Below are 25,885 nucleotides of genomic sequence, written 5' to 3'. Positions count from 1 at the left end.
CTCTGTTCTGCCCTCTCCGTTAGAAGTCGCTCAGTAGTTCTTTCTCGCCTCAGCCACAGCACCTATTTAAAACAAAAGGCTGCTTTTTCGACTTTCTAACAGCTCCACTCCCAATGCAGCCAGTTTTTGGAGCAACGCACTTCCCTCCTTTCTGGTCGCCCCCAGCTCTCCACCGTAAGGCTCTCCCAAAGCGGGTCAGTTCCTTCCTTCCTTGCAGCTCGCCCTCGGCACCTGCCTACCGGTGGAAGCACACTCCTTTCAAGCCTCTTTCAAGCCTCTTTCAAGTGCTGAAAGCCCTCCTTTCAACCCGGCCTCGGTACTTCATTACCAAATCTTGCCTCCTCCGCAGCAGCTAACTCCTCTCCCTCAGTCCGGCTCTCGAACATCAGTTAGGTGACCGTTAGCTCTGAAAGGGGGTTACGTGCTTCTCTCCTTTCCAACTACCCTCGTGCAGCTACTGCGCCCAGCCACGTTACCTGCTGCCACCAATGTCACCAAAATGCCCAATCGGGCCCAAAATCCTCCCGCCACCGCAATGCTCACTTCAACTACCCTCATGCAGCTACTGTGCCCAGCCAAGTTACCTTCTGCCGCCGAAATGCCCATCCAAATTTCTCGCTGTACACTCCTCCACCACTGCAGCGCTCACTCCTGGTCCTCCAAGCTAGCTGCTACTGCTGAAATGCCCACTCACAGCGCTCACTCATCAAATGTCCACCCCTGCCCACTCCTCTCCTTGAGTCCCAGGTGGAGTTCTCCTGCCCAATGCCCAGAACACTCTCAGTGTGTTGCGAGAGTTCCACTGCCAAAGCCTGGGCATGCATGGTCCCAAGTGAATTAAATATATAGATTCTTGATGACTCCCTTGCCATCCAGAAATCCTCCATAGAAGAGATCTTCTTAGGGAAGAGAGCTGGTCTTGTGGTAGCAAGCATGACTTGTCCCCTTAGCTAAGCAGGGTCTGCCCTGGTTAGAACATAAGAACAGCCCTGCTAGATCAGGCCCAAGGTCCATCTAGTCCAGCATCCTGTTTCGGACAGTGGCCCACCAGATGCCACTGGGAGCCCACAGACAGGAGTTGAGGGCATGCCCTCTCTCCTGCTGTCACTCCCCTGCAACTGGTACTCAGGGGCATCCTGCCCCTGAGGCTGGAGGTGGCCTTTAGCCCTCCAACTAGTAGCCATTGATAGACCTCTCCTCCATGAAGTCACCCAAACCCCTCTTAAAGCCATCCAGGTTGTTGGCTGTCACCACATCTTGTGGCAGAGAATTCCACAAGTTGATTATGTGTTGTATGAAAAAGTACTTCCATTTGTTGGTCCTAGATTTCCTGGGAATCAATTTCATGGGATGACCCCTGGTTCTAGTGTTGTGTGAGAGGGAGAAGAATTTCTCTCTATCCACTTTCTCCACACCATGCATGATTTTATAGACCTCTATCATGTCTTCCCGCAGTCGTCTTTTTTCTAAACTGAAAAGTCCCAGGTGTTGTAGCCTTGCCTCATAAGAAAGGTGCTCTAGGCCCTGATCATCTTGGTTTCCCTCTTTTGCACATTTTCCAGTTCTACAATGTCCTTTTTTAGATGTGGCAACCAGAATTGTACGCAGTACTCCAGGTGTACCATATTTTTGTATAAGGGCATTATAATATTAGCCGTTTTGTTTTCAATCCCCTCCCTAATGATCCCTAGCATGCAATTGGCCTTTTTCACAGCTGCCATGCACTGAGTTGGCACTTTCAACGAACTGTCCACCACGACTCCAAGATCCCTCTCCTGGTCAGTCACCCATCAGCAAAATATGTGAAGTTTGGGGTTTTTGCCTCAATATGTATCACTTCCTGGACTTTGAAAGTTAAAATGCAGAGCACCATTACTGTAATGATAGAATAGATACAGAAATAGTCAAGTCAAGTTTTATTTACGGTCCTAGACCAAACAATCCATGCATGCAAACAGCAGAACAATTTATAGAAAACTCTATAGGTTCTCATTATACATCTTAAAAGCAATATAACAAAATTTGGCTACGGAGTTAAAATTTAAAACATTTTCATCAGAATGTAAGAATTTAACAAGTTGTTCAGCAGATCGATCTGTCTGTTTACAGACCAGAGGTAAAATTAAGTGCTCCCTTGGTTGCCTATGTAATTTACAGGATAATAGAATATGCTCAATAGATTCTATTTCCCCACTGCCACATCTGCAGTAGCGTTCTTCCAAGGGAACACCACTGTATCTCCCGGCTAATAATGCAGAGGGAAAAGAATTTGTTCTTGCCCTTGTAAATGCCCACCAGAATTTGCTGAGTGTAATATGGGACAAATAATTTGCTGGTGAAAGATCCCATCTAGTTCTTACTCCTTTATAGAATTCTGTCAAAGAGGCCCGGTTATTTTGCAATTCAGTATCTGTCAAACGCTGTTTTACTATTCTTTTCGCATTTGACAAGTCTAACTCCAGCAGTTGTTCAGGGTCTATTCCTAGAGCAGCAAGCTTTTTACTAACTACAGTGCACCACTGCGGTTGTGGGTTTAACAATAGAAACTGAGGAATTAGGCCCACCGGGCGTAGGTGGACTCTCAACCAAAAGTAAATAATTAAAAGCCAGGCACGAGATTTGATCTTTATGAGGCCGGCCTCCATGCGCAATGTTACATTTGAGGTGCATCTTGTAGTCCCGAAGATAGCTCTCAAAAAGCCGGATTGAATTCTTTCTAGCATGTCAAAGTTCGCATAAGGTCCCAGTTGGATCCCATATAAGAGCTGAGGGATAACCTTTGCTGAATACAGTTTTAAAGCCGCAGGAATGAAACCTGCTCCCTGCGTTCTGAAAAATCTGTTAATTGCCACCACACTGCGTTTTGCTGAGTCAGCTACCATTCTCATATGTGCCGCTTTCCCAGCATTTTGTTGAAAAACCACCCCAAGATATTTTATTTGATTGACCTGTTCTAATTTGTGTCCATCCAAGGTCCATGTAAATATCCATGGTTTATTTTTAAAGCACATAATTTTAGATTTATTATAATTGATCGTCAAGTGTTCCTCTTGGCAATAAGATGTTAGAACATCTAAAGCTCTTTTGAGCCCGACCCTGGTTTGAGATAAAATAATCGCGTCATCCACATACATCAGGATCGGGATCTTTTTGTTGGCTAATTTAGGTGCGTGGATATCAACATTTTGCAGCCGATTAATCAGATTGTTAGTGTACAGATTGAATAAATAAGGGGCCAACACACACCCTTGCCGCACAACTTTCTCTGTTGGAATTGAATTGGTGAAATTGCCGGCAGTGTCCAAACGTACTCTTAAAGAGGAGTTCTCATGGAGCTTGATGAGCAATAATAAAAGCCTTTGATCTATAGATGTACTAGCCAATTTAGTCCATAGTAGACTCCTTGAAATTGAGTCAAAGGCCATTTTAAGGTCCACGAAAGCGGCGAACAGTGGTCCTTTATGGACCCTAACTTGTTTGTCCACAAGTTGTTGTAAAATTAAGCAATGGTCCATAACCGATCTATTCGGTCTAAAACCTGCTTGCTCATCATAGATTATATGCACCTGCTCCATCCAAGAGCAAAGTTTTACACACAGATGTTTGGCATACAATTTACTTATTATATTCAAAAGGCTAATTGGCCTGTAGTTAAAGGGATCCTCCCTATTGCCTCTTTTATAGATCGGGACCACCATGGCTGAGCCCCACTCCTGAGGGAATTGTGCAGTTTGGTCTATATAGGTGAACAAAAGAGCCAGTGCTGGGGCCCACCAGTCTATATGAGCCTTTAATAGTTCTGGAAGGATGTAATCATTCCCGGGTGCTTTTCCACCCTTCAGCTGCATAATTAGTTGTTCCACCTCATAGGTGGAGACCGTAGGCCAGGAAGGTAAAGTATCTATATGTAGGTCAATCTGGGGTTTAAATGTGTGGTTGCTATAAAGTTTCCAAAAATGTGATTCCCATAATTCAGGGGCAATTGGACAGGCCTGTTCAGAGTTTACCTTATTTTGGGATAATGAAATCAGCCTCCAAAAATTTGTTAAATCATTTTTCCTAGCTGCTTCTATCAAAGATAGCCATTCCTTTTGAGTTGCAATTGATTTCTTAGTTCTAAGAAGAGCTTTATACTCCTTTTTCTTTTTAGACAGTTCTAAATGTGTATGTGTAGACGGGCAGAGAATAGCATATTTTGAGAGCATGACAAGATGCTTTTTTGTCCTTATGCATTCTTGGTCAAACCACTTTTTGGTATGGCCAGTTTTCTTTTTAGGTTTGGCGTGATGATCTTTAGTTAGTAGAGATTTAATTGATCTTGTGAGAACCTCATACTTTTCAAGAATATGGGCATTTTGGTCTCTTTTAATCAGTGCATCCAGCAGCCCTTCCTTAAGTGATTCTCCGTTCTTCGAGTTAAACCATTCGGAGAAAACTTGATTAATTTGGGAATTCAATTCCATACAGAAATATATCTATTGTATATAGATATAGAAATGTTATAGAAATGTTAATTATATTGTATTCTAATATTTTCTATTACAGTCATAATAGCAATATATTGTATCTTGTTTTTACCGCTGCTTGTATTCTCCTTTAAAGTTGAAGCAAGAAATAAAACTAAAATTAAGCATTCTGTCACAAATGCCACAGAGCAAGAGACTAGGGCAATGCACATATCTCAGTTTAATTCCTTGCAATCTGCCTCTGACCCATTCACTAACTGGACCTCTTTAATAGTTGCCTTACAAATATCTCAGCATGCTACAACCTAAATTTTCTTGAATAAAGCAGTCTACCAGTATTAACCCTGAGTGGAGGGAATCAGAGGATGGTATACAAATGGGTGACGAGATGCCTCAATTATGAAATGAAGTTCCCCAATACTTAATTGCTTTTTTTCCTGATCAATATCAGCTTATATGCAGGGTTTTTTTCTACACTCGTCCTCAATTGATTAGTTGCTTACATTATAGTCATTATTTGTACCAGAGAATCTTTTTCTTAAATTGACTTTTTTTTTTAAATTCCAGCATGTCTTTACTGAACAACAGTTGTGATCCAAACTGTGCAATAGTCTTTGAGGGTCCTCAGCTCCAACTTCGCACAATCCAGGAGATTCAGATGGGTGAAGAGGTAATTAACTTGTTCTCCCTTTCTGACACACACACCTGCAGCAGTTGCATCTCCTTAAATAACTTCCAGACTGCAGGGCCACCAGCTTTAACACTTTGATGATATATTGATGTTACTTCCTATCACATAGCTATCAGGAAGAAGATGATAAAGGGAATCCTCTCTTCACACTGTCTGGTCCCATAATCATTACCTCTCATAAATCACTAGCAACCTTGATGAATTCTTCTTCCTCCATTCCTCCTCTAGGCACTTCATTTTGTTTGTATTTGAGTGCCTTTACCCAGATAAAAACACTTCTGATACTTCTGGGTGAAATGCAGCATTCACTAAATCATTTCAACAATAAGTATTTGTCAGATTGAAACCATGCTGAAGCAGTAAACCTTTCATTGGCAAGAAAAGTAACAAGGCAGGGGTTGTTTCCTTGTTGGTTTTATTAAAAATGACTTGGAGAAATGCCCTTCCAAAATGATTTGTGATTATCAGAGAAATTCTTCACCTTGTTTTCTTTTGCAAAAATGGACCTATCCAGTGCATGCCATAAGTTGATTGCAGCCAGTGAACTATAAAGTGATGCTGAATTCATAAAATAAAGTGAAGACTTCTCTTCATCTCTTATCCTCAGTATCTAATACTGGATGTCAATGAAGTGCACATACAACTGCATTTATTTTTGTTGCAATTTTATGTATATTCTTTGTTTCTTCCAACACACAGTCACCCAAACCAACTTGTTTTTCTTGGTATGCTTCCCTTGTATATCACCTTTGATTGTAAGAACCGTACAACAGGAACTTGTCTTATACCTGGAAACATCTCATGCAGTGATGGCATTATAGGATTTGACCTCAACGGCAGTAGGGCTGCAGTCTTAGGCACATTTACTAGTGAGTAAGTGTGCCTGAGGGAATATTTAAATATAAGAGCTTTAGACTGAGAATCAAGATGTTACTTTATAAATAATTCCTTGCTGCATTGAATATTAACATGTTGCAGCAGCTCCTGTGGGATTCAGAACAGTGTAGCAAAAAGCTCCCTATGGGGAGTGTATTCTTGGTGGGGAGATAGTGGTGGTGGTCTTCAGTGATTTAACTGGAGCCGTAGAATGTAAGGTTCTCCTATCCAGTGTAACCCACTTAGGATCAGACAAGACATGCTGCAAATTGCATTATAACTAGGCATGCTTAATTGTAGAAGTGCCTCTTCTTAACTGAAAGTGCTTGGAGATGGGCATGGGAGAGCACTTCTTGGATTAAGTTAGCCTCTTTACAGTGTAATTAGCTGCATGCCTAGTTGAACCTAAGTGCTGCTGTTCTAAGTCCTGGCAGCCACAGAACCACAGCTAATAGCAGACCAGGCAGGGAGGAAGACCAACTCCTCTCTTTTCCTTCTGTGGTTAAGCAGGTCTATTCCTAACTGACTCTAATGTATATATTTGAGATCATAACTGAATCTAATAAAAGGAAGAGGGGAAGGCATTATAGAAGCCAGTTGTTTCCAATTATGAGGCTATATGAGTCTCAGATTTGCTCCTAGTCACTCAGAAGCAATTATAACACCTCTGTCTTTTCTAGAGTGGCAGCCTGAGTTTCAATTTCTCTGGCTTTTGCTCTGTCAAGCTCCAAAGTTTTAACTCTTTCTGTGTATTCAAAAGGGGAAAATGAAGCAAACATACAGGTGAAACGGAAAATTAGAATATCGTGCAAAAGTCCATTAATTTCAGTAATGCAAATTAAAAGGTGAAACTGATATATGAGACAGATGCATTACATGCAAAGCGAGATAAGTCAAGCCTTAATTTGTTATAATTGTGATGATCATGGCGTACAGCTCATGAAAACCCCAAATCCACAATCTCAGAAAATCAGAATATTACATGGAACCAAGAAGACAAGGATTGTAGAATAGAACAATATCGGACCTCTGAAAAGTATACAGTGTACTGTGCTTGATTGGCCAGCAAACTCGCCTGACCCTATAGAGAATCTATGGGGCATTGCCAAGAGAAGGATGAGAGATATGAGACCAAACAATGCAGAATTGCTGAAGGCCGCTAATGAAGCATCCTGGTCTTCCATAATACCTCATCAGTGCCACAGGCTGATAGCATCCATGCCACGCCGCATTGAGGCAGTAATTGCTGCAAAAGGGGCCCAAACCAAGTACTGAATACATATGCATGCTTAAACTTTTCAGAGGTCCGATATTGTTCTATTCTTCAATCCTTGTCTTCTTGGTTCCATGTAATCTAATTTTCTGAGATTGTGGATTTGGGGTTTTCATGAGCTGTACGCCATGATCATCACAATTCTAACAAATTAAGGCTTGACTTATCTCGCTTTGCATGTAATGCGTCTGTCTCATATATCAGTTTCACCTTTTAATTTGCATTACTGAAATTAATGGACTTTTGCACGATATTCTAATTTTCTGAGTTTCACCTGTATAATGTCAAGAAGGAAGACTAAAAAGCATGGATAGTTTGACTGCAGACCACCATGATCTGTTCAGGAATAAAATGAATGATCACTACATTTTATTTTATTTTATTTTATTTTATTTTTTTGAGAAATAGTTGGACCTGAAGACTGCTTCCAGTAATTCTGTGTTCAGCAGTCCCGGAACTGGCTATCTGATTCTATGCACAGAATTGCACAGAATTCTATTCTTCATGCTCAGTATATACTATTCATATAATAAGTAGAGTAGTTGTCTCAGGTATTTCAAACCTATCTGCAATGAATTAAAACCTATTAGCCAATGCTTGTCACATTTCATATCTTTAAATTAATACTCTTCTTGAATTACCAGAGCTGACAGTCTAGCACAAGTCCACTACCCAACCACCTTTGATTAATCTCCAGTAACGAGAAAAATGCCAGTGATTTTAAAAAGGAGGAGAGGACCTGAGCCTAAGAGAACTGCATTTTCTTAAAATAGCTGTTCCTTTCCATTCAACACCAGTGTATAACATTTTACAAAGGATTAATTTCTATCTTGGGATCTCAGTGCTTTAGTTTTTTATTTACTTACTTACTTATTTACATTTCTAGCCCACCCTATACCCAAAGGTCTCAGAATGGGTTACAATAAAACCAATATAAAACTTAATTAAAATTCAGTATCATAAAATCAAAAATACAATAAAAACTACAGTACCTGAGAGGGGAAGAACCACTACATCTTTAGTCAAAGGGTCTGCCTGTAAAGAGGTGCGTCTTCACTATTTTCCTGAATGTACATTATGTCGGAGCTTGGAGAACCTCAGAGCAGAGGGCATGCCACAACCTAGGGGCCACCACTAGAAAATTAATCACTTGCTTTAGAGTGAATCACTCTACCATGCTGAAACATGTGTTAAATGCAGGGGGGGGATCTAATGAAGGCCTTTTAAGAGGGCAGATGGTCTTCAGTCTGTCTTACATATATATCCTGCATTAATTCCAAGGATCTCAGGATGGTGTGCACAGGTTAATTCATAGTGAGGCGGGTCTCACGATCGGTGAGACCCGCCTCCAGAGGGTTTGTGGGGAGAGCGGGCTAAGCCTACTCTCCCTGCAGACATTCATTAAGCTCTCCCTTGGCGGCCAGATCGGCCACCCACACGACTGCCAGCTCTGTCATGGAGCTGGCGGGGGCTTGGGAGTTCGGGGGCCACACAGCCCCTGGGAGCTCCAGCATGCTCTGTGCAAGTGTTGAAAGCCTGCTGGAGAGACCCCTGAGCTAGGAGGCTGCTTTTTAGCTTCCCAGTCGGGGGTCTCCTTGTGAGTTGCCGCAGTGCAGAGCCATGCCATGGCAACACACGATCTGGAAACCCTGGTTAGCAAAGCGCTCGCTCCACTAACCTGGGCTAAGGGGGAGGGCTTCGCAAGCGGGTTAACAGCTTGTAAACCACCGGGCTCACCTGCGAGCCCAGCGGTTTACACGGCCAGCAAAAATCAGGCTAGGCTCTCCTAGCCCAATTTTTGATGGTGGTGAGAATAGCCTCATTTTCTTTTCACAATTGAATCTGCCAGGTAGGTTAGACTATGTGATATTTGAGCTTTGTAGTTAGTTGATATTTGAACCAAGGTCTCCCAAGACCCAGACTAGCACTCTGTCCGTCTCTACACCCTACGTTGCATTTCTCAGCCTTTATAGGCCAGAACCCTGTTCTGAAGACACTGGGTCTATGGTTGTCCTACATGAACCATTGCTGAAAAGTGCTTTTTGTGATTCTCTCAGGCATCCACACTGCTGCACTAATAGAGGCATTAGCTATTATGTGTTCCAGTCATTAAACAAAAGCTTTCCTGTAATTTATTTGCCTGAACAAACTTGTAAAATGTAAAAATGTCTTTGTAACAGATGAAATCCCCCTCCCCTCTAGTAAAAGAAGTAACATGATCTAGGTTCTGTTGACATCCTGTGAAAATGTGAGTCAGTGTGGTGTAATGAATAGTGAACTCTGGGTCCAAATCCCTGCTCAACTCAGAGGTTTTAAAGTGACCTAGGGCCAGTCAGTATCTCAGTCTAAGTTACCTCACAGTGTTGTTGTGAGGATACAGTGCAAGGATACCATGTATGCTCTCCTGAGATCCTTGGGAAAAGAGCAGGATATAGTTGTAATTTTGAAAACTGATGCTCTTAAGAGATGATGGTACAGCTCTTTACACTTATATCTGTACAAGATGCAGGCTTGCATAAACTACAACAGACTTTCTCCCGCTTTGTCATGTGCAGCTCACCATTAGCTATATTGAAACAATGATGCCCAGCATGGACCGTCAGCAACATCTGCAGCGCCAATATTGTTTTGTATGTGACTGCCCTATGTGCTGCACACAAAGCAAGGTAAGCTGTGTAAGCCCATTTCTGGACAATGTGTGGTTTATTTGTTCAGGACATTTTTATCCCTGCTCAAAAAGAAAGCTGGAATGTGTGCCAAGGCTTGCAGTTTCATTGGCCCAGCTGAGCCTTGCCCTAAGCCATGGTGAAACTTTCAGTGAGTGAGGCTAAGGGTTCATGGGTCCTTGAACTCCTCACTCCTTTCCTTTTACTGCACATGAGAGAAGGAGAGTGAATGCTTTGTAAAATGTAAAACATAAACTTTGAAACAAGCTGAAGTTCTGCATTATGTATGAACTTGGGGGACTGTGGTTAACTAAGAGGTATTCCAGCAGAACACTGTATTCTACCTACAACTTTGATTTTGAAGTGGCGTAACCAGACGATGCACAACTCTTCCCAGATTTGTTGATGATGAATGGCCCTCCAGTCCAGAAAAGAGCTGTGTTTTTTCACCTTTCCCGCCCCCCTCCTGACTTGAATGCTCCCGAAGAAATAGAAATATTCCACCAGGAGGTGCTAAGTGTGGGCAGATCAAGTGCAGGCTGCAGAGGTGTGGCTATTTATTTATTTATTCTTTCATTTCATTTCATTTCATTTCTATACCACCTAGTATAGAAATCTCTAGGCGGTGTACAGATTAAAACATAATATAAAATAAAACATTTTAAATTCATAAAAAACAGATAAAACTTGCTTGGGGGTTGACTTTAGAAGTGTCTACTCCTCCCGAAAAGCCCCTCAGTTCGGCACCTGGGCACACCTCTGCAATGCTCTTTCCTGTGGCACACAATCTGCTTCCAGTCACCTAGCTAGCTTGCTGGTGCTTTCCCTTATTTTCACTCTGATTTTTTACAAATATACTTTTATGCCATTGCCATAGACATAATTATTTGTGTTTGCACATCCCTGCAGATCCTCATGTGTAACATCTCTGGTTATTTTTAGGGGTGTGTTGGGGGTTGCTTTAGCTCTAGTTTTTTCCTTGGGCATGTGTGCCTTGTTTTTATCCTGGCACAGCTGTGCCAGTATAGTTAAGATGGGGAGTGTTTTTGACATTATACCATTATAAGTCCTGAACATTCTATTGCTTATAAGGTCAAAAGTATCCACCCAATCCCTCTGAAGTTGCGCATACATCGGCCAGGGGGTAGGAGACACCACCCGCTCTGAATTTGGTGCAAATCCGTTACAAACTTGCTGAGATTCAGCAGTTTAGATTTTTAACTCCTAAAAAGAGGTTTCAAAGTTTTGGCGGCCTTCTCTCACCGCAGATAATGAGGCGCTTCACACAACACATGCAAAGCGCCTGCCGGGGTTCTGTGGCGAACCCCTTAGCCTGGTTTCTGTCGATCGTGGGAATAGCCTCAATTTATCTTTTTAAATGTTTGGTGTCTTTTTAGCATTCCCTCAGGTCCATAAGGCACTGGTACCTTTTGCTGGTTTGAAAAACACCGATCTATTGACTTTTGAATAATTACTGTTTGAAATCCCCATAATAAGAGGGAAAATAACTAAGGGAAAGTTACCTAAGTACATAACGGAGTCTGTGCACTGAGAATTCTGAAGCCAAAGTTGGGAGGCAAGTCCTGGCAATTTCTCGCAAGTGACTTCCTGGTTTTGAACATAAGTGCTGATAAGGATGGTCTGTGAGCATTCTGGCACTTTCCCATAGGCATTCATAGGCATTTTCCCTCAGCCCCCTTCATTTCACCCCCACCAAAAGGAGAAAGCAGAGTTCCTCAGCAAAGCTTGGAATACAATACTAGAAAGTAAGTCCAGAAGTGCACCTAGGTAATTTTGGCACCTGGACCTAAAGGCCTTTGCCCCCTGCCCCCCCTCCATTAAGCATTATCAGGCTCGACTGGGTGACCACACCATCAGAGACAGACTAAAGAGGATTTGGAGGCCACCAAGGGCTGTGGAGGCTCTGGACTTCGACCCTGAAGTCCAGGGGTAAGAGCAGCTCTGAGTAAGTCTATTGACTTAAACATAGGAATCAGGACCCACAGAGATCCTAGGCAAGAACGCCGGTTCTCTTTTAGCCTACTTTCCTTAATTAGGAAATCACAGAATAACCAACCCGGCAGTCTGTGTGTCCGTGTATGTCTCCCCTATCAACTTTGCTATGCCTGGATGAATATGAAGCAAGTTGAGTACAGTTTTAGGGACATATAGGGACACGTCAACAGCATAGTTTGTAATTATGTCATCCACCCCGATTCAAGATGGCAGACGCATAAACGTTTGAGGCACAAGTGGGCTAACTTGTGGACTGTCTAACCGATTTCAATCAAATTTGGTACAGTTGTAGTGAGTGGCATAGGGAACCTCAACAGCATAGTTTGTGATGATGTCATCTACCCCAATTCAAGATGGCAGGCATGTGGATGTTTAAGGCTGAAGTGGGCTTATAGTGATAGGAAATTAGGCAGATTAGTTTTTACTAGAACTATTTGTTTTTCCTCCCTCCCAACCCCTCAGCAAAGTTTAGAAGGGAGGAACCCTATTTATTTCTCTGAGGCTTACTTCTGACTAAAAACATATAAGAATGGGACCAAGGACCCCATATTAGGAAGTTCCAAAGGAGGAACCTCAAGGAAATCCTAAAAACCATTCCCACCCAGCACCAAGAAACCATCATACTGGTGTAGACTGCACTTGAACATGGAGGTTCTACATCGGAACCAAACATACTCTTAGAAATGAAGCCTCCATATTAACAGGTGGTTTGGCTCTCATGTAGAACATCCATGTTTAAGGGAAGTTTACATCACAACAATAGTCTGTTGGCACTGGGTGGGGATGGTTTCTGGGATTTCCTTGCTGCACTTTTTTGGAGCTTTCTAGAAGCATGTAGCTGAGAACTATGAGAAAGAGGGTGCTGGGCTGGAGTACACATGCCTTTTCCAGCAGCATTTTTTCAGCAGCATTTTGATAACTGAACCTGCAATTCTATGTGTACACCAAGAAGGAAGTAAACTCCGTTAAAATCAGTGGGACTTGCTTCCATATAATGAGGGAACAGTTAAACAGCCCTGAAAAATGATCTTGGGGAAGGGGAGAATAATGGAAAAGTCCTTTTTAAAAATATGAGTGGAAAACAATGTAAAAATTCTGTGAGGTAAACCCACCACCACCACCCCACCCAGCACACAGATTGTTCTCAAAGAATCTGACATTAGCCAAAGCATCCCACGGGGCAGAAGATCTGATAGTATATTTAAACAAAAATGCCAGTAATCCATCCTCTCCTGCTTTGTAGAGAATACAGCAAGAAAGAGATAGCAACTGACATAATGAGGAACATTGCTCAAAGTTATCTTATGTACACTGTGCTGTGTACAGTATGTATGTGTACTGTGTACACTGTGCTGTAAAATACTGCAGTGTGCATGTAGCATCCAGATGTGTGATCATGGGGCAGAAATGCAGGAGTATTGTGCTGATGGTGGGCCAAGCAATGAGTGGGAAATCTGAAAGGGAGTGGTAGTGATGGGCAGGGAAAAGAAAAGATGGTGGGATGAAGCCCATGGTATTTCCTCATGAATATTGTGTGGAAAGAACAAATGCAGCAAGAGCAGCTGTAAGTGTAGAACACCATGGTGACTTCCATTTATTACTCTTTACTACATTTCCTCCCACAAAAAATCCGCCTGTCTGGAAACCTCTATATTAGAACAAGCAGGAGATTAAACCACAGTTTGATTCTGATTTGATATTCTGCTTTGTTCTAACTCCAGCTGGTTTACAAACCACAGTTCCCTAAGTTAGCACAGAATGCAGTATTGTGGTTTGTTCTTAAAACTAAAGCAGAAGTTTTCACTCTTGTGTGCAAGACAGGATGAATGGGCCACGCATGAGCTCAGGCTCATTCACGTAGTGCTAAACCACTGTTTGTTGCTGACACTGTCAGAATCCCAGAGTAATCAGCCTTTGTGCTTACATCTGCATAAGTTCATGGAAAAGACAAGCGTGAATGAAAGAAAAGCCGCTCCCCACCCCTTTCGTTGCATTAGCAGAGATATGGGATAAGCGGGGGCGGAGTTGTGGGCCTGGCCTGAGAGACAGGCATGCGGGCTGCCATTTTAGTCCCTCAGCACATGAGACCGGCAGACCGGCAGACCAATCACATGCAAAGGTTCAACTACGTGTGTCCTGTCATTATTTGGGACTGGGTTTGCAAAGCTCATAATTATCCATCTTTCTTGTTAATAAGAATACTGAAACATCTCAAAGTACTTCTCTGCATTGGTCTTCTGCCTCATGGGGTGCTGCTATTGAGGAGAAGGGGCACTTGAGACTTTCACCACAGGTTGGAATTGAAAAGCCCCTCTACATGTGCAGAACACTATTTTAGATCCTGACAAATGTTCCTGTTTATTGGTGGTAAGTCACCAATAAATCCACCCTTGGAGTAAGAAGGCAGAACCTGCTGGTTAATGTTCCTACAACCATGCCAAGCTAGTCAAAAGAGACAAAAGTCAGCAGTGTGAAGAAAAGAGGGCATGGTAGAATTAAGACAGATACTGTACAAATAGTGTTTCAGTATAAACTGTGAACATTAGCATTGACTATGCCTAATTTTCATTGTAATATGCTGCATTTGATATTTGAAAATGCTCCTATTTCTGAAAAGCTCACAAGTCCCCCATTTCTGATAGAGGTTCATTCAGTGAAATTGCTTGCTTTTGGTGCCTGATATACTTTTGGAGAGATTTTACATGTATTTATTATTATTTATTTGATTTTCAATTTGCCCCTAATTCTTCCAAAAACCAAACTCAGTGGTAGATCTATGGTGTCATGCATGTAAATTCTAGGCTCTTGCATGTGAAGGTGCTCAGCGGCTTCTGAAAAAGTTGGTCAGGCTTATTCTTATGGCATCTGCCAGACTTCCTGGAATTTGAGGGGAAACCTGCCCCATGATTAAAGGGGTGAGAATATGGGTGGATTATTTTGCTGAATTCTAGAGGCTGGCATTGCTTATCCCTTATTTTATCAAATGAAGAAACAAGATCCACATAGCTGGAAACCCAGTCCTTGAAGTTACACCTGCTAATGCTTAAGTGTCATGAGGTACACTTCCATTAATGAAAAGTAAACAGTCCCTTAATTCTTCTTACAGTCAACGTCTCTCTCTCCAGTTCCATAGTCCTCTTCCTTTTGCTTTTCTTCTCCTTTTACAGGGGAAAATTAAATTTGTCTATGACAAATTCCTCTCAGGTCTAGTGTTTACTGCAAAAAAAAATTTCAGGCTTTAATAATACTGCTTTATCAAGAGAAAATTAAGGGCCACATATCTAGTACTCATTGGCTGACAGTCCTCAAATGCGCTCTACTTTTCCTTGGTAATTAAGAGTAGTCTTTATTTATCTCCCTGAATATATTCCTCTAACCGGAATTAGCTCAACCAAAACATATTGTCAGCATGTTGGAATTCCTGGTGAAATGCTATAACTTGTTTTTTTTCTTTCTTTCCGGGCAGCCTCCCTTGTCAATCCTTTCTGGCTTTTAAAATCTGAGACAGTATCTCACAATGTTTTGGACAAACCGAACTCCCTTGTGTTTATCCCTGTTTTGCCCTCTGTGTGCAACTACAGATCTGTATTAATACAATTACAGTGATTTTTGTGTACAAGCTGTTACTCCCTGGGCCATGGATTTCATAAAGCTGTCAGTTATTTTCTCAATATGCAATATGTTGGACCTGAACTCTTCTCTACAATGATAACAGATTTATTTTAGTTCTTCAGCTTGCTGCCTCCGCCTTCCTTTGGGGCAGGCTGTAATTAAACACACAAGTCCCTGTGCGATATAGTTTTATGAGTTAGTTCACACTTGTGGCTATTGAAAAATCAATTTGTAACCAATTTTCTATCATAGCTGTTTTCTGATGATTATTTGAATTCCTGTTGCCTCTTAATACTTTGTATTTCTTTTATTTGTAAATAGCATTCAAGTCATTTTGAACACAGAGGGATATTTCTCATAGACTCTGGAGAGCTGGTATAGCATAATGAGCAAAAGACTGAGCTATGAATCAGAACTTTCAGTAGGGTCGAAAGGAGGGTTGCCAGGTCCAGGTGGTGGGAAAAGTACATATGCATCACCAAACAAGTGGAAACAGAAGGCACCTCCCCCCCCGCAGATCTCCACTGCATAAAATTTGCATATGTTTGTTGGTATTATAATAGATAGATAGATAGATAGATAGATAGCCAGCGTGGTGTAGTGGTTAGAGTGCTGGACTAGGACCAGGGAGACCCAAGTTCAAATCCCCGTTCAGCCATAAAACTAGCTGGGTGACTCTGGGCCAGTCATTTCTCTCAGCCTAACCTACTTCACAGGGTTGTTGTGAAAGAGAAACTCAAGTATGTAGTACACCGCTCTGGGCTCCTTGGAGGAAGAGCGGGATATAAATGTAAAAATAAATAATAATAATAATAATAATGATAGATAGATAAAAATTGGATAATTTGAAAATAAATGCAACTCAGCACTATGAAGCTGATGATCAGGTGAGCTGTATGTCTGTTCAGTGTGCTGTGTTCTCAAGGCCCCTGCTTCTTAACTGTAAATTAATTTAAGTTTATTTACCTAAATATTTATTATTATTATTATTATTTCTTGTTTACACAGTCAGACAGGTGTTATTGACTGGTTTGTTTTATCCAGACATCGAGTCCTTCCCAAGGACCTGGGATGGCTGAATTTTATTGTCAATTGTTATAGATATCGTTGCAGAATATAGGCTGTTCCCAGTAAAGCTGCTTTTGGTAATTGGCTGATGGTGATTTCTGTGACCCCTATGGTGTTGAGGTGCTCTTCAAGGTCTTTTGGAACTGCACCCAGGGCGCCAATGACCACTGGGATTATTTTGGTCTTTTTCTGCCACAGCCTTTCAATTTCAATTTGTAGATCTTTGTATTTGGTGATTTTTTCTATTTCTTTTTCTTCTATTCTGCTATCCCCTGGTATTGCTGTGTCGATTATTTTAACTTGTTTTTCTTTCTTCTCGACTACAGTGATATCTGGTGTATTGTGTGGCAGATGTTTGTCTGTTTGTAGTTGGAAGTCCCATAATATTTTTACATCTTCATTTTCTTCAACTTTTTCAATTTTATGGTCCCACCAATTTTTGGCTACAGGTAGCTTGTATTTTTTGCAGATGTTCCAGTGTATCATCCCTGCTACCTTGTCATGCCTTTGTTTGTAGTCAGTCTGAGCGATCTTTTTACAACAGCTGATTACGTGGTCCACTGTTTCATCTGCTTCTTTACAAAGGCAGCACTTGCTGTTTGTTGTGGATTTTTCGACTTTTGCTCTTATTGCATTTGTTCTTAGTGCCTGTTCTTGCACAGCCAGTATTAAACCCTCTGTTTCTTTCTTCAAGCAACCATTCTTAAGCCATTGCCAGGTCTTGGTGATGTCTGATTTTCCACTTATATTGTGCAAATATTGACCATGCAGTGGCTTATTTTTCCATTTTTCTGCTCGGTTCTTGACTTGTTCTTTCTTGTAGGCCTGCTTTGTTTCATTGGTGTTGAATCGTTTTGCGTTATTGACCATTTGAAGTTTATCTTCTTCACTGTCCTTTATATATTCTTCAAGGCTTCTTTTCTTCTCCTCTACTGTTTGATGGACTTGCAGCATTCCTCTTCCACCTGAGCTGTGAGGGAGGTATAGCCTATCGACATCACTGTGGGGGTGCAGAGCATGATTGATGGTCATGATTTTCCTGGTCTTACGATCTAGCATCTCTAGCTCTGCCTGGGTCCAGTCTATTATTCCTGCAGTGTATCTGATAACAGGTATAGCCCAGGTGTTTATGGCTTGTATTGTGTTCCCGCCATTGAGTTTGGACTTGAGGATTTTTCTCACTCTCCTGATGTATTCACTTCCAATTTTTCTTTTAACTTCAGTGTGTGCGATGTTATCAGCCTGGAGAATGCCCAAGTATTTGTAATGTTCTTTCTCTTCCAGGTTCTTGATCTTGCTTCCATTGGGCAGTTCTATTCCTTCTGTTTTTCTTGTTTACCCTCTGTTCATTATTAATGCAGCACACTTGTCTAGTCCAAACTCCATTGCTATATCGCTACTGAATATACGGACAGTGTTTAGCAGTGATTCGATTTCTGACTGGGACTTTCCATACAACTTCAGATCGTCCATGTACAGCAGATGGTTGATTTGACTTGATGTTTTAGATGTTTGGTATCCGAGGCCTGTTTTGTTTAGTATTTGTGAAAGTGGAGTCATGGCGATTACAAACAACAGAGGGGATAGTTAGTCCCCTTGGAAAATGCCTCTTCTAATGCTAACCTGTCCAAGTGTCTCGCCATTGATTGTTAACTGTGTACTCCACATGCTCATTGCTTTTTTTATAAATATCTGAATGTTTTTGCTGACACCAGTTGTTTCTAAACATTTTAGTATCCATGTGTGAGGCAATGAATCGAAGGCTTTCTTGTAGGTCAATCCATGCAACACTTAGATTGGTTTTTCTTCTCTTGCAGTTTTCTAAAATCATTTTGTCAATCAGCAACTGGTCTTTTGTGCCTCTGGTGTTCGGGCAATTTCCTTTCTGTTCAACTGGAAGCTGCTTATTAGTTAACAAGTGTTGCATTTCTTCATCTGCTATTATTCCAGTTAATAATTTGAACATGGTTGGCAGACAGGTTATCGGTCTATAATTACTTGGAACTGCACCTTTTGCTGGGTCTTTCATAATGAGATGGGTTTTCCCAGTTGTTAGCCATTGTTCAACATCACCGCCTTGCAAAATGTGATTGAACTGTTTTGATAGTTGTTTATGAAGGCTTGTTAGGTGTTTAAGCCAAAAGCCATGCAGTTCATCGTTGCCTGGCGCAGTCCAATTTTTAATTTTCTTTGCTCTTTCACTTATTAATTCTGGTGTTATTATTAGATCTTGCATTTGTTGGTTACATTTTTTGACCTCTTTCATCCAGCCTGCTTTTTTATTATAATCTATTGGATTGTCCCATAATTTCCCCCAGAATTGCACTGTTTCTTCTTTATTTGGTGTTTCTATGTTTCTTGCAGTTTCTCCTTCTATACTTTGCTAGAAATGTCTCTGATTCGACTGGAATTGGAGATTCTGCCTGTGTTGTGTAATTCTGGCTTCATATTTGCTAATCTTCTTTGACACTGCTGTTATTTGCTGCTTTATTATTTCCAGGACTTCTCTAATTTTCCTTGAATCTAGGTGGTATTTTTGGATCAGATACTGTTTGGTGTTTTCATTCTTCAGCTTCTTGTCTTTCATATCTTTCAATTTACTAGCATCTGATCTAAGCCTGGAGATTTTATTTTCTAATCTAATCTTCCATTTAGGTGATGTACTGCTTTCTTTTTTTACAGGTCCACTGATCTTATATCCAAGCTCTTGTGTTGTTATTGTTGCTGCACTGTACATTAGTTGGTTTGTTTCTTGCAAATTATTGATTGTTATTTCTGCAAGTGCAGCATTGACATCTTTTAATGCCTGAGCAAGTTGTTTTTTGGCAACTGTTTTTAGAGCTGGAAGTCGAACCTTGGTGGTTGTTTGGTCCATGTGCTCAGTTATTTTTTGCTTTAGTTCTTGTTGCTTGTCTGTTAAATGGCATTCGGGTTTTTGAGGTGAAGGCAAAGAGGAGGTTGCCTGGTTTTGATTTTGAAACAGTTCAGCAACAGTGGCATCCTCGATTTCCGACACCCCCTCCACCTGCACCTGAGCAACTTCTTCAGTTGGTGGTAATTCTTCTTCCATATCTTGAGCCTGTGTTGCTCTTTGCAGTTCTTCCAGCTCAGCTCCTGTGAATACTTTATTTCTTATTATGAATCTTCTCTGGTCTGCTAGCCTTTGTTCTGTTATTTCTGTATCTGGATGCTTCTCTTTCCAAATTTGCTACATTCTTTTTAAATAACCTCTTCTAGTTGGACTAGACTTGTAATAGCAGATCATTATTTCCTTGTTGGCATTTTTCGTATATTTTTTTCGGTTAAGCGACGTTTCTTCCAGTAACTTTGCAGTCTCCAGCCCTGGTTGCTCAACTGAAGATCCTGAGTCCTGTTGCCCACTTGCCACCAGATGTCCAGGGACTCCAGCACCTGGCGCGGTCCTTGTTGACCCGGTTGACAACCGATCCGGTATAGATTTATTAAAGTTACGTCTCACCATATTGTTGATGGGAGAGGCACTCTTCGTCTGGCTCCTCTGGTGAGACCTGTCCAGTATGGTTGGACCTCTGGCATAACTCTCACCTTCCTCAGAGCACACAAGCCCCACAACCACACCAAGGTAGTGCCTCACTGGGGCTAATAATAATAATAATAATTATTATTATTATTATTATGCTATTTACACACAGTCTACCTGATGTTATTGACTGGATTTGGTACTTTAATTATCAGGCCCTTTCCAAGGGTCTAGGATAACTAAAGAAAAATTTGAGATAGCGTTGTAGTATTCGTGCAGTCCCTGTAGTTGATGGGTTGTAATTTTATCGATGCTCAACGTGTCAAGATGGTGTTCAAGTTCTTTTGGTACTGCACCAAGGGCACCAGCAACTATTGGCACCACTATTGTTTTCTTTTTCCAGAGCCGCTCAACTTCAATCTGAAGGTCCTTGTATTTAGTTAATCGGGTTCTGATAATTGATATTGCAATCCCAGGGGATAGACAAGTCAACGAAAAACAATTGGAGAAAATAACTAAATACAAGGACCTTCAGATTGAAATTGATTATTATGCTAATTACACACAGTCTACCAGATGTTATTGACTGGATATGGTACTTTAATTATTGGGCCCTTTCCAAGGGTCTAGGATTTTTATTATTAATAATAATAATAATAATAATAATAATAATAATAATAATAATAATTTGATTTCTATACCGCCCTTCCAAAAATGGCTCAGGGCAGTTTACACAGAGAAATAACAAATAAATAAGATGGATCCCTGTCCCCAAAGGGCTCACAATCTAAAAGAAACATCAGATAGACACTAGCGACAGTCACTGGAGATACTGTGCTGCGGGTGGATAGGGCCAATTACTCTCCCCCTGCTAAATAAAGAGAATTACCACATTAAAAGGTACCTCTTTGCCATGTTAGCAGGGGATATTATTATTATTATTATTATTATTATTACTACAATACATAAGAGATGAAACAAACATAACTCACGCACATTTTCAGAGTTATGGAAAGGAAAGGAAAGTATTTGCTCTTCAGGTCAGAATACTTCTTGTTTTGATGAAAAGCAGTATTTAAATATTTTTAATAATTTATTATCATGGTGAAACAGGAAGGTCTTAATCTCATGTTGGAATGCCATTTATTTATTTATTTATTTATTTATTTATTTATTTATTTATTTATTTAAATATACCGCCTCCTACAAAGACTGCATGAGGAAGGGAACCAAACTGTCCTAATAATTCGGCAAAGGGGCACCTTTTAAAGTGTTGGCTCTCCTCTATTTATCAGGGGGAAAGGAGCTATCTGTATTCAGCACAGTGTAGTTACACTCCCAGGAATGTTACCACTGTCTCCCGTGTTTCCTTTAAACTGTGAGTCTGTTTGGTCCAATGGACCATTTCCTCATTCTTTTTGCTGTGTAAAGTGCTTTGGAAAGTCATTATTGAAAACAGGTGTTCCAAATATTTTTAATAACAATTATGTTGTTAGAAGGTCAGCTGTTTTATATTTGAATTTGAGTTTTTTGAGAACTCTTGCATGGATGCTGTCAAAACCCAGTGGTTTCTTAATACTTAATTAGTCTTTTTCCAACTCACCACTTGCTGCATTGTGTTTAGGAGGGCAATAGTACATCCCCTGTAATAATTTACTTTTTAGGTCTGATATTACCACACACAATGATTATGTGGAGTAGTTGGGTCTTCCTAAGTTTTCTAGTTTGTTGTACTCTACTCTTCTTGACAAACAGAGCTACACCAACCTCAATGCACACAGACCCTGTCCTTTCGATAGAGTATATATCCATGAATAACCATATCCTACTGGTTCTGTCTGTTCCACCAGGTTTCTGTTATGCCCACTATCTGTGTTCTCATTCATGTAGACAAGCTCTCTGGCTTCTCCATCTTGGCTTGGAGAATTCTAGCATTAAAGTCAAAGGTCACATCATGATTTTATTTTATTTTTTAAAATTAAAAAAACAAAAATTGTATAAAACCCTTGTTAAAATATTTGATTTAAATATTACAATGTCAGAAATGCCAAATTCAGATTTATCCTGATGTTTTAAAATACTTTTTGTAGTTACTGTTTTTTCTTTTTCTTTTTTGTATCTTGACTGTTAAATGGTAAGACAGAATCATTAATATTTTGGTGGTGTAGCATTTCAACTGAAGAATAATTCTACAGAACATTTCTTTAGTCCTTGAAACCTCTATTAACTCACCTTGTAAATAGCATTAGAAAAAAATGCAAATTCCCAACTGGTGAATGAATACTTTGTTTTGTCTTCAAATAAGTCATTAAATGCTTCGTTTCTTCTGCAGTTACCTCTGTGGAGAAAATTATAGTATCGTCTTTCATAGAATGTATGTCATCATCATCATCATCATTTTAAAAGCCCACCCCTTGAATATCTGCTATTTCTATATGAGATAATACTATATCAGTGAACACACATTTGAAAAACACTCACCTGCCACATACACTAATGTCTGGCTGCTCACTTCTCTGCCTAGTTTAGAAGTATGAAATTAATATAGCTAGCTCAATGATCTTTTGTGAGCCCCACAAAATTAGTCTTTTGTGGGAACCCTATGTTACCAGCACATATAATGATGTGAATCATAGCAATAGCTTCACCCATTTAACCCGATCTTGAAGATTATTATTTCTGTATACCAAATATGGTAAACCTATGTGGTTAGTGTGCTACTTGTGGACTGCTTCCTGACTCAGGGCCTCAGTTGTTGCCACCATAGCCTTCTTGACTTATAACTTCTTTTGAAATTTCTATTGTTGCTAAATCATAAATGGTAAACTTATGATTTAGAAAAACATTATTTTTCTAGAAGCTGAAATCTTGTTAGTCTTCTAGTATATGTGGATGCATACATTAGTTGCAAGCAATTAAAAAATGAAATTTGGTGGCAAATATTTTAAATGTGAATGTAAAACTGTTCACATAGTTTTGTAACAAGATGTTAAGCAGCCAGGAAGTAAAGTTTTGGGTTTAAAGGTTTGTTTTTTATAAAAGGGTATTAAAGGTTTGTTTTTTATTTTAAAAAGTCAGATTAAAAATCCTATCCATTAAGGGCCAATGGCATAGGGCAACAACACAGAAAAACTGGTGCAATATTAGCAGTTGGTGGAGTAATCATGTTTCCTAGCAACTACAGTTAGCAGTCTCTTATTCTTGCTGTTTCTCAGCAATGAGAGTTACTGTGGTGACATTGTCTGGGTGAATGCATAACATCTGCAGAGTTCACCCTAAAGAAGATGAGTGCCTGGCAAGACCCAATATCTGTATCAAGAGTATTTACAGAAATATTAAAGTTCTTGCAGCCCATTAAAACAGAATATTGTATATTCTTCTTACTATTGTTGGATGGATCTATCATCTTTTGCTGCCAGCGATATGGATCTAGCCCTGAAATTGGTGTTTTTGGAAAGCCAAGTTAATTGCATTGTTTCAAGAGACCTCATCATCTTGGCCTGCATTTTAGAGCAGCCAAGGACAGATATATACTTTTTTAAAACTGGGAAATGATGCTGAATTTCTAATTTCAGGATTCAATTGTCAGCTTGCCCCTTCAACTGTATCTTTTTCTGGCTCTTAAGACTTATCCTGGTGAATGTCCAATGCCTGCTGAATGGCAGACCTTGACAAATGAGACTGAGACCCCAGTCCCAACAGCCATTAACCTCTGCTGCTTGCTATCAGACTATTTTCTCCAAGGATGCTGGTCACAATGGTTATGAATATGTTGGAGTGAGTTGTGATGGTGGAGGCGGGGGACACATGAAATAAATGAGTGTTCACATAAATGAATGGGAGCTCTGAGAAGCCTGCCAGAAATTCATAGACTACTGGAAAGGGAAACAAGTATTAGTATGGCATGACAATTTGGCAGGCTTAGTATATCGGGCTGCCGAGGCAGGTTTGGAATACCACACTCTCCTGAGAGGCCAGCCTTGTAGTCATCTGAGAGGGACAGAATCTCATTACTTGCAAAGCCATGAGGCTAGAAAAACATGTAATTCCATTGGTAGATGCTTTAAGCAGATCTCTCCCCAGCCCCGGCCAAAATAATGGAGCTTATGTCTCCAGTATTTCTGTTTGGGAGCCTCGGGGATTTTTCTGGCTACCACTTGAATCGGTAAAAGGAAGGAGGACTTCCTAACTGCTTAGGACCATTTGCATATGCAGTGTCAGTGCTGAATTATCTTCATGCAATTATCATCTAGCCAGTTTTACTCAAGCCACATGCCGTTAGTCCCACATGTGTGGAAACATACACAGACATTGACGTAAAATTGCTGCAGTTCACCTAGTCACTACAAAAAGTGCCATCAGGTTAATAGGAATCACTGTAATTTCACATCATCATTTAAATGGGGCTGTCTCCATGTGAGCTGAGGGCCAGTTGTTTGAAGGGAATTTGGTGAAATTAGGCCTAAGGAACGCAGCAGTAAACACTGCTTTGCTCTCTACATTGTTCCAACCTGTGGAGGTACTGTTACAGGTATGGATTGCCCATCTTCGGAATTAATGTTGTATTCACTATGCTACATGCACTCTACGTCCTGTGCTGAAAACAGGTTGCAATGCATAAAAGCTACAAAACAGGATAGAAATAGCATTCTGTAAAAGAAGTCCCACCCACCTCGCTTCTGTTGTTGCTACCCAGCTTACAGGTAGTGAAAATGGGAAAGTATTCAGCAGGTGAGGACAAATATTTGTAAAGTTGTGGGTTTTTTGTTTTGACGGGGAGGCGGGGAGAGTAGTATCCAGAAGCAGCAGTATAGGTGTTCTTTGCCATTTTTCTCTAATGCCATGTCTGGGCAGACAGCACTGGAAGCCTTCCTGGTGGCCAGCTGCTCTTTTGCCCCCTAGGATTCTCCAGGGAATGATGGAGCCCATGGCCAGTTGTTTGAAGAGATTTTGGTGGTATTAGGGCTAAACAACACCACAGTAAACACTGCTTTGCTCTCTACAGTGCCCCAGTCTGTGGTGGTACTGTTACAGGTATGGATTGCCCATCTTCAGAATTGATGCATTAATGCAGAATCACCGCATCACATCACTATCTTGTATCTCCGAGAGGGGCGCGGAATGTAGTTGATCTGAACTGATATTGGGAAGGCTAAGTTCTGGCATTGTTGCCCTTGCTGCCTACAAATGTGGTATTAAAGACATACAAAGGACACCTGAACCACAACTGCGTTGAAGCCATCCCCCACGCAGCCCTGTTCACACACACAAAATAATTTTGCTGAAATCAGTTTCAGTAAATTTGTTCATGACAGCCCAGAATCACCCAGTGAGCTTTATGGCAAAATGCTGTTCTTGAACACAGTTCTCTAATCACTACACAATAGTTCACTTTTTAAACTATATCTGTGGAAGTTGGCTTTGGTCAGGGGTTGCAATCTCACAAATGTCAGACCAATGTCAACTGTGATAGCCACAAAAATAAAAGCAATAGCAGCTGCGAAAGGGAAAATGTATTCCAACGTGTTTCAATAACTTGTCTTTACTTCCTTTCCAAAACCTTAAAGAGACTGGTTGAAATCCCAGTCCCCTCCATCCATTTGTTCATTGAACATTAATATATAATTTGATCAGGGCTTAAGAAACAAAGAAAACAGATCTGCAGTAACTTGTGATTTTTAAAAATTATTCCTTAAAGTTCTTAATGAGCTTAGTTCA

The 25,885-nt window shown here is 40.7% G+C and overlaps 1 protein-coding gene across 10 annotated transcripts in view; it reads left to right on the top strand.

The window, feature by feature from the left end:
- The window catches only part of SMYD3 (SET and MYND domain containing 3), a 582,729-nt gene that overhangs the window by 455,030 nt on the left and 101,814 nt on the right, over nt 1-25,885 (top strand). For all 10 annotated transcript variants that reach the window (XM_053302247.1, XM_053302329.1, XM_053302319.1 and 7 more), the window contains 2 exons: nt 5,034-5,136; nt 9,862-9,972. In XM_053302247.1, the coding sequence (XP_053158222.1) occupies nt 5,034-5,136; nt 9,862-9,972 (214 nt within the window). The remainder of the gene's footprint in view (nt 1-5,033; nt 5,137-9,861; nt 9,973-25,885) is intronic.

This window comes from Hemicordylus capensis, chromosome 1 (assembly GCF_027244095.1).
Source record: "Hemicordylus capensis ecotype Gifberg chromosome 1, rHemCap1.1.pri, whole genome shotgun sequence".
NCBI lineage: Eukaryota > Metazoa > Chordata > Lepidosauria > Squamata > Cordylidae > Hemicordylus > Hemicordylus capensis.
This window is presented reverse-complemented; position numbering and strand designations above follow the sequence as displayed.